This window comes from Maylandia zebra, linkage group LG3 (genome assembly GCF_041146795.1).
Source record: "Maylandia zebra isolate NMK-2024a linkage group LG3, Mzebra_GT3a, whole genome shotgun sequence".
Classification (NCBI taxonomy): Eukaryota; Metazoa; Chordata; class Actinopteri; order Cichliformes; family Cichlidae; genus Maylandia; species Maylandia zebra.
In genome coordinates this window covers 20,692,358-20,702,420 of record NC_135169.1, presented here as the reverse complement: position 1 = coordinate 20,702,420, position 10,063 = coordinate 20,692,358, and the positions used below count along the sequence as shown (strand labels likewise).

Sequence of the window (10,063 nt, the reverse complement as noted above, 5' to 3'; positions counted from 1 at the left end):
TTTGTAACGTTGAGGTATGGACAGCTACACACTGAGGCTTTGAGCCTCAGTCCTGCCTGTTCACATTTTATTCAGTAAAAACTAAATTTTCACTGCTTTTATGACCTTTTTAGTGGGGAGAACATAGCTAGGATTTAATGATTTAACAAATCTTTTGAATCCTTTGTCCTCCACAATGCTAAATGGCTGGGAGTCCTCAATCACCATGCTGACCAGGTCTTCATCTATTTGAGATTGTTCTCCTGAGGAAAGACAATAAAAACAAAGCATAAATATAAATATCACACATGTAACTTATAACAGTTGTATAATATTGTTATATCATTTAGTAACATTACAGCATGCTATATTATCATGGCATTTGATGGCTCACCTGGTCTTGCTCCACAATCGGTGTTCCCCTTATTCTCATGCAAAGCTCTGTAGTGCCTAAGCATGGATGAGGTGTTGTTGTTATATCCCAGCTCCCTGGCACAGAGCAAACACTTCACCTTGTACAAAAGTCAAGACAGCTTAACATAAATTGTATTGCACCATCAGTATCATGAAAATACATCTTCTGTAGAAATTTACATACCTTGTTGGGAGGAATAAGATCAAAATGTTCCCACACAGGGGAGGACATCCTCCTCTTCTTAGCTGGCTCCATTCTCTCCTGACTTTCTCTCCTCACTCTCATAAACCTCCAAACTGTCTCCAAACTCTCACTAACCGCAACTCTCCATCAAACACCCACATTTTGAATGAAGTCTGAGGGGTTTATATCGCTGTCATATCTCGCGGCAAAGTTCGAACCACTTCATGAACCAGTCACGTGGTACAGCCGGGCAGCGAGGCTTCGGACGTCATCATTTTCAGCTCCTCCCATAAATGAAGCAAGCCTCGATACGCGCTTCGCGGAAACGCCCCCTCCATTACTCGACACACGCTCCGAAGCCTCGATACAGAACGTCACATCACTACTTATTGGTAAACCTTAATCACAATCTCAATCACCATTCTTCTCTCCTGACAGACAACCACCACATTCCTTGATGAGGAGCAGCTGTGCAGGATCTGAAACAAGGCCACCAACTGATTTTAAAATTCCCAATAAATAGTCAATAAATATTTAAACTTCTTGTGTGCAAATCCATGCTTAAAGTGCAATGCTCATAAAGTGCTTGATAAGGTGCTTTTAATAAAGTGAAAGGTGTGCTCTAAAGTGCTATACAGACAATACAATATAAATAAATGCAGTAAGGGAGTCCTCTTCCTTACACTCTTAATGAAAACTTCTTGACTTGTGGATTTATTTGTGGTTTTGTCTGTTCGTCTTTGCTAATGCAAAGAGAAAATTAGTGTTGAAATATATGTAGACCTGTAGAAATTTACTCGTTCGTGTAGAAAAACAGTCAAATGAAACATTCTGGACTTTTACCATTTAAAAAGGGGAAAAACCTTTATCCTGTAGATGTGAGAGCAGTCTGATGAAAACACACGTTTGTCTTTTAATTGTTTAAGCCTAAACAACAAAGGGAGAGAGAAAAATGATTAATAGATCGATAGTTGTGACCAGTTTATGAGCTGCTGATCTGCACATAAAATCATTTCATCATTTGATTGTTTTTCCATGTACCATCTATATTTACGGATGGATGTTAATAAGGTTTTATTGATGTTGGTTTGGTTTACAAAGGTGGAAAGTTAACATAGTACAAATACTTAAGTAGATTTTTCACATATGTTTACTTCACTTGAGTATTTATTTTTAGTTTTACTCCCTACATTATTAAACTGTGTATAAATATCTGTGCTTTCTACTCCTTACATTTCCAAAGCAGACTTGTTCCTTTAAGTTCATCTAGTGTTTATACTCAGGGATTAAAGTGGGCTGGAGTTATGGTTGTGGTACTTCAGAGTAGCTAGTGTGTTGTTGTGTCCGGGGAAAACAGGTTAGTTTGCATTCATGTGGTGAATTCACTATAAAACACTGTTGGACTGCTTATGGTTACATCAAGTGTGGCAGAAATGAATGTGCATTTAAGATAATGATGCTTAGATTATTTAACTGAATTGAAACTTTATTCTAGCTGTATACTGTCTAGTGTGAAGCCGCATAGTGTGAGTGTAGGGGATGGACATCAGATATGATAGCTGGTGAAACTGTGTACATGTTGTTAAGTTCAGTTGTGTAAATCCACAAAGAGCAGCAGGTCAGCTGATTGCAGCCTTTACACTAAGAAAACTTTATGAAGCTTACATCAGAAATTATTGTGGGCCATCATTTTTTCCCTACACTGAGCGCCATTACTAATTTTAGAGTTCCTCCACCACTTCAACCCCTGACTGCGCATTTTCCTGTTTAGAGGCAAAGTCACCCTCTACAAAGTAGGCAACAGGAAACAGTTATTGTTTTGAAATCTTTCAAATCAAAATAAGCACATTCATTAGAATTAGAATTTAGATTAGAATAATATTTGTATTCTTGTGCACTAATAATATTTTCTGATTATATTCTTATATTAATATAGCACAAGCTTTAGTTACCTTGTAACCTGTAAACTGTACTTTTTCACTTTTACTCAAAGAAGTTGTTTCAGTGCTTTTACTGGAGAATATTTTTTAAAAACACGGGTATCTGTACTTCTACTTAAGTAAAGAACGTCTGTACTTTTGCCCCCTCTGATGGTCTGTGTAACTCATTACTCTCATCTTCACATCATGGGGTGTTTTTACAGATACTGAGTTTTATTTAGAGGCAGTGCCTGTGTGGTTATGACTGAATATGTACTGTTAACAGTAATTTTGGGGAAACTCCAGAACTGACACCCTGTTATGGAACCATAAGTCATAACAAGATGATGAGCTTTGGTACTGTAGTGAGGACAGTATGCACATGTTCAGATGCTGTGTAGGTGTTCAAGTCTCTGATTTTGATTTATCCAAAAAAAAAAGATTCTGCTGTTGGAAGATTATGTCAATTGTATTTGATTTTTTGCGGGCAAGCCCCTCCAAAGTCTCCCGCTGCCCATCTTAATGTGACCAGAGGTACAAAACAACAGAGATGCTTCTGTGTGCACAGGCGCTCAAGTGTGAACTCAGAGCAACAATTAAAACAAACACACTCCAGATGAACCTGCTGTGATTCATGCAGATGAGTCAGGATGTTGTTTATGGTGTTTTTATTCTCCCTGTTTTTCCTTTACAGCTCCCTTTATTATGTGTTAGCTGCTTAAGTGCTGGTGTCCTGATTCTTTCTGCGATTCTCCTTTAGTTAAACAAGCACGTCTAATGTTTCTGCTATTGGTGATGTGTTTTAGCAGGACAGAAAAAAAAAGGTCATTACTTCTGTTAAATCTCTTCGATTTTGTTCCTCATTTGCATATTTTCTGCTTGGCTGCAGAAGCTGAAAGCGAAACAGTCACTGTGTGCCTGCACTAATGTTTCCCTGTGATGCTTGCAGTGGTGTTTTTGTGGACTTTTATGGTTTTACAGCTTTACAGCCTATCAACACGACTGATTAGAGAGGGATTGTAGATGGTGAGGTATTTAGTGAAGACCTTACATGTTGTTTCAGTAACAATTAAATTCACCCTGATTATTTTCATCTTGTTTTTACTGCAGCTGTAACATTTGTAAAACGACACTGAGAGAGAGCCTGTTTCTGCATCTTTGTGCTGCTCTTACAGGAGTTAAATGTTCAGATGATGATTCCAGCTGTTCTTCAACCTGCAGAAACCATCATAAAGCTACTACATCTGGATTAGAACAAACCAGTGTTTTTAATATCAGTTTAGTCAAGTTTATTGTTTCTGCCCAGAGATCAGGTACAGAAATGGTCGTCTCAGAGATGACAGTATCTCAAACTAGCAACGTCAAAACAGAACAATAAAATAAATACATGCACATCTATGCAAAACAAACAAATGAGCCAGTTACTGATCTGAAACATAGTTAACAATGTCCATGAAAAAAAAATCAACAGCTCGCACACTACAAGTTTCCAACTTTACCAGTTGTTTTGCAAATGTTTCCAGCACTCGTGATCTTCGTCGGACAATAACACAAATCAACGCCATTGTAACATGACAAAAATGCATTGAAAAATTCAAAAAGGAAGAAAACTCCAGCGCTATCTTATTAAAAAAATTAGTTCCACATGTTTATTAAAGAGGGAAAAGAAAACTACTGTAATTTAATACAAACAACTGAAACATACAGGATAAAAGCCAGGTGAACATCCAGGGAACAGACCTGAGAAACACAGATATGTGCACCAAAAACAGTATGCAGTACCATCATAGACAGCCATATAACAACTAGAAGTAGACATAGTAGAATACACAGAAAAAAAAAGACATTGGTAAGGGAACACTAATAGAAATGATAAAGTAACAACTTTGATGACGTTTAATTAACTGTTTAATAACTGTGTCACCTGATGGTGACAGAAGATCTCCTGTTTGACTGATATACAACATTCACTAATGTTTTCTCGGGGCTACTCCATGAGACACGCTGGTTTTCTACTGAACATTACATGAGTCATATTGATATTTTCTATGAATTTGCATCTTCTGCACTGGTGTTAGATAGTACCTATTAGTTGTGTGTGTTTCTCTCCCTGTGATTATTATTATTACACACACACACACACACACACACACACACACACACACACACATGCAGTGTTGTAACCTTCTGTGACCATGAGAATAAAAGGCTGCAATAAAGGCTGTTTATTTATTTTATTTTAAGGTGGATAAGCTACCTGATTTCCCCACCAGTTTTTAATTTTTTTAAGGAGGTCTGGTTTGTCCGCCAGTTTTCAAGGAGGTTTAAGGATGGTTTCACCACCGAAAGGAGGTTTTTTTCTCCGCCACTGAGGACGTAAAGTGTTTGGTTTTGTATGTAAGGAGGATAGAGCTCTCACTGGTGACTCTGCTTTAAGGGAGATCATAGGCCTATTTTGTGTGTGAACAAGTGTGGGCCAGACGTGGTCTGTGTGCGGCTGAAAGTTGTCTTGTTAAGTGTAAATGCATTACTAGTCCCTAAGGACGCTAAGGACCCCAAAGCGCTTTACACATTTAGTCATCCACCCATTCACACACTGGTGATGGCTGGGGCGCACTGACAGAGGCGAGGCTGCTGGACACTGGCGCCCCCGGGCCCTCTGACCACCACCAGTAGGCAACGGGTGAAGTGTCTTGTCCAAGGACTCAACAACCGAGACTGTCCAAGCTGGGGCTCGAACCGGCAACCTTCCGATTACAAGACGAACTCCCAACTCTTGAGCCATGATGGGGAATAAACTGAGTAAGTAGTAAGTATGCCTTGAAAGGGGATGGAAAACATTGCAAAGTATTCACCAGGCAGCACGTAATATGTAGATCATTGAAGGAAGAAAAGAAGTGAAATTGTGCGCAAAGCAGTGTAATGTGTCTGAAGTCACTGTGTGTGTGAACCACAGAGAGGTGTGAAAGTGTGTGGGTGAGAATAGTCTCCAACGGGGGAAGAGGTGATTCTGCAGGTCAGCGTCTACCCCAGTGGACAGAAAAGAAAGAAAATAGTTGTGCTGTTGATGAAAAAAAAGGAATTGATAAATGAAGAGCTCAGCCTAAGGCAACTTCAATCTCACTTTCTGTTTTAAAGAAAGGAGAGTTCAAAAACCAGAGAGAGAGATGTGTGTTGTTTTAGGCGTCTCTCTATTGTGAAAACAGGGTTAGCAGAGGCGAGGGTGCCGGGTTAGCCTCGCCACTGCCTCTGCGAGGCTAACCCGGCCTAGCAGAGGGTGTGACTTGCAGGTGAAAAGCAGACCAGGATCAAATTTCCACATGCAGCAGTTGGACGACAATTATAGGTTAACATCATTAGAAACACCCAGGCCGAGTCTTGGCTGAATTGTGTTTACAGGTTAACTCCTATGTGTTTCTCACCCCGAGAAAGCAAGCTCCACGGAAGCTAACCTCTGCCTGAAGACAAGGAGTGCAGTTCTAGAACAATGAGATGGATATCAAGAGCTCACAGCAGGTCAAGAGACAGCAGTATCCTGAGCAGAGAGGTCCAGCAGCGCTTTGGGCAAACGGCATCAGAGAGAAAGAAAACCCATCATCTGACTGGATGGACATGTGTTTCCAGCAAGCTACAACTTCACTGTGTGACATTTGCCACTTTTGGAGTGAAATGCCAAGATGAGACAGTGGAAAACACAGGCCAAAGCTGAAGAGAACTGACTGCCATTGGACTGCAGAGTGGGAGAGGAGAACAGAGTGGAAGAAGTAGGTGAGTGTACAGAGGAATGCTGTTGTTTAGTGTGGGAAATCAAAATTTGGGTTAGCAAACCTGTGAAAAAGGAAAATAACTGCTTTAAGTGGGAACATTTGAGGAGTCTGAAGCACTACAAAATGAAAAAGGTACACAAAAAAAACACAAACGGAAAATGTATTAATCCTACTAACCCTACATACACATACAATGAAACTCATGAAGACCAGACAGCATCTTAAGCATGTGATTCTGTTTGTCATCTTATCCAAGTCACTTAGATGAGAAGTGATACATAGACTAGTGGACTAATATTATGGGAGGACAGATGATTGCATCAAAGCTGGGGGAAAACAGAATGCTGATGAGGGGTCTTGAAAGAGTGAGCTGGGCGAGCTAATAGGTTGTTGAGTTTCTGAGGTGTGTGAAGAAGTTTTAACATGGCACACATCTGATTACATGAGAAGAAACTTATTATGTGAAAAGACATCAGGGTTATGTTGTATGTTGTGTGTCGCAAGGTGTGTGGCTGATGGATGAATGCTTGAGATTAATCTGGCCGATGATTTGTCTTTTGTTACAAATTTGAACCTGACAATTAGGTTTGGTATGATTTACCCTCCTGGGATGAAGAGCATATGTCATGGCTTAACAAGGCTTTTCTTTTCTTTTCTCCTTTTTATTTTGTTACAACTTGCCTAATAAATCTGCACTCCCTGTATGTGCTGCGGCACAGTGGTTGGAAACACTGATTTAGAGTTCAAGGAGATGTTAGTGACATCAGAGCCGTACGTATTAGCAGGTACACGTCCCTCACTCGTCCTCAAAAGCAGATGCAACAGATGTTCCTGCCTTAGTTTGAAGACACCTGCATGCATACTTAGAAAATCCATCTGTACATGTCAGTAAGTGTCTCACATCATCATTACTAATGTGTCTGTCATCACTATAACTGCATGTGTACAATGTGGAAATTGATGTTATGTAACGATGATACAAAAACAATATCAGAACATAATTTGATTCAGCAAATCCTATTTATTAACAACTATTAGTGTAAATAAAACATTCTGTCATCTTTTAATAGCAAAACACATTAAAGCAGACGTGTGTCCAAACCTCCTCCACTAACACATCCGTTTCTATGGTGCTGTCATCAGCTCGAGGCACAGCGGCACCCTTACTAACTCCATCAGGCACATTTAAGTCACTACAATCTTTTCATAATCCCCCATCGTTCAAGAGTCAGGTATCTCTGAAGATTTCCAGAGTACTTTTTCACACACATCCAAGTCATGTAGTTGCAGTACCTCGACCGCAGCATTGTCCAACTCATTCTGAGTCGCTTGTCTGATGGATCCTGTGTTCTGCTGTTTTAACCAGTCCAGCTGGTGCTGGAGGACCGAACACTGGTGATGGACTGCACTGTGCTGAGACAGATTTTGTGTTATAGGCTTCATGTTATGGACGCACAGTGTGAGCACTCAGGTCGCATTAGAGCATCGGGCCGTATAGTGTGAGACCCTGCATCGTGACCTACAAACTTCTAACCCCTGTGATTCACTCATACAGAGTCAAACATGCTGAATATGAAGAGTAGTATCATTTAAACTCACATGATTATCAGCCATAAGAACAAATTCAGATTTATATTGATGTAAGGTATATAAATGTAAGTACAGTTTGAATCAGTGCAATATTATTTTCACACATCAATGGACCACTGAACTTCTCAGCTTCTAAAATGTAAAGCCTCATTTAGAAACTACACAAGTACATATAATGGTCAGGGATCAACATGAACCTGTCTTCTCTATTTGACTTTAATCAACTCTGCAGTGGCTCCAAGTCCAAGACAAAGTCCAGCATAGAGCGGCTGAGTGAATGTGGTCTGGACTCTGTGGAGGAGAGTCATGGTTTCAGAGACGCTGTAGAAAGACAGAATACCTGCTCTGTGATCCAGGTACACTCCTACTCTGGAGGACCGAGGACCTGAGAGGTCAGTGTGGACATTGTTGTGCAGAAATATATATCTGTTTGTGTCACAATATAATGCCCAAGATTTGTTATTGTATCCAAATAAACATTCATAGCCCAACCCTGCTCTGCTGATATTCTTGTATGCGACTGCTATAAAAACTCCTCCCCCTCTCCACTCCACCTCCCAGTAACAACGTCCAGTCAGACTCTCTCTACTCAGGACCTGATACCATCCAGTGAATCTGTCTGGATGATCAGAATAAGACTGTTGTTGTTCCATAAATGTTACTTTTCTGTTCCCCTCAGATAATAACAGATGTGTGTTTGCTGTGTTTGGATCCAGTGTGATTTCATGTGAATATTTTAAGAATCCAGCTCTGGTCTTTGGCTCTGCTGGTGACAGTAAAACATCCACTTCAGTGACTGTCAGTGAGATGTTTGTCCATTCCTCTCTCAGGATGTCCTGTAGTTTATCTCTGGTCTCTGACACAGCTGCTGTCACATCCTCAAAGTAGCTCAGAGGACGAATATTGATGCTGGATGAGTGTGTAGACTCACTGAGTGCTGACAGTGAGGGGTAGTTGTGTAGAAACTGGTTGTGATCCTCTGTGTGTGAGAGCTGCTCCAGCTCGCCGTCTTTCCTCTTCAGCTCAGCGATCTCCTGCTCCAGCTTCTCCTGAAGCTCTTTGACTCGACTCACTTCAGTTTCCTGCTGGGATCTGACCTGCTGCTTCACATCAGAGCTTCTTTTCTGGATGAGACGGATCAGCTCAGTGAACATCTTCTCACTGTCCTCCACTGCTTTATCAGCAGAGCCATTGATGGCCTCCACCTCCTGTTGAAGCAGCTTCACATCTTTCTCTCGCTCCTGGATTCTCTGCTGGATGTTTAGTCGTCTCACCTCGAGCTCCTTCTGCTTCTCAGTCCTTTCTGCTGCAGCTGGGACTGTTTCATGGCCTTTATGTTCATCCATCGTGCAGAGATAACAGATACTCTGCTGATCAGTACGACAGAAAATCTTCATCACCTCATCATGACGAGAGCAGATGTTGTCCTGGAGCTTCTTGGAGGGGGCCACCAGCTTGTGTTTCTTTAATGGAGCTGCATCATAGTGAGGTTGGAGGTGTTTCTCACAGTAAGAGGCCAGACAGACTAAACAGGACTTGATGGCTTTCAGCTTCCTCCCAGTGCAGACATCACAGGCCACATCTTCAGGTCCAGCATAGCAGTGATCAGCTGGAGCAGCTTGGAGTCCAGTCTTCTTCAGCTGCTCCACTAAAGCTGCAAACATGACGTTTTTCTCCAGGACAGGCCTCGGTATGAAAGTCTTCCTGCACTGAGGGCAGCTGTGGCTTCCCTTCCTGTCCTCTTCATCCCAGAAACTTTTAATACAGTTCCTGCAGTAGCTGTGTCCACAGGTTGTAGTCACCGGATCCTTCAGTAGATCCAAACAGATGGAACAAGAGAAGGTTTCTCGGTCCAGCTGAACTCCTTTCTGTGCCATTTCTCCTCTCAGTGTCAGTGACTGTGTGAGTTTCACTTCCTTATAACTGAAACTAGTCTGAGCTCTGATCTCAACAACATGTTTCTGCAGTGAATGGAGCCTGTCAGCTCTTACACGTCACCACATGTTGGTTACACCCATCTTCAAAGTGCAGATCTGAAGGGGAGGGAACGAGGAAACACGTGGACAGAGAGGAGGTGATGTGTTTAAGAGCAGGAAGAAGAGGGAGGTTATCAGGCTGTGCTTCACTCCAGGAAGAGGAGCAGTTAGAGAGTGAAACTGTGTGTTTAACCCTTTTTATTTACTGCTTCTTCTATATAAATAATTTTTAAA

General features: G+C 41.3%; 1 protein-coding gene across 1 annotated transcript; it reads right to left on the bottom strand.

Moving 5' to 3' along the window:
• Window positions 1-7,264: 7,264 nt before the first annotated feature.
• LOC112432799 (tripartite motif-containing protein 16-like) lies at window positions 7,265-9,839 on the bottom strand. The gene has a single exon (XM_024801251.2). The coding sequence runs from the start codon at window positions 9,728-9,730 to the stop codon at window positions 8,060-8,062; it is 1,671 nt and encodes a 556-aa protein (XP_024657019.2). The 5' UTR covers window positions 9,731-9,839; the 3' UTR covers window positions 7,265-8,059.
• Between the last annotated feature and the right edge of the window lie 224 nt (window positions 9,840-10,063).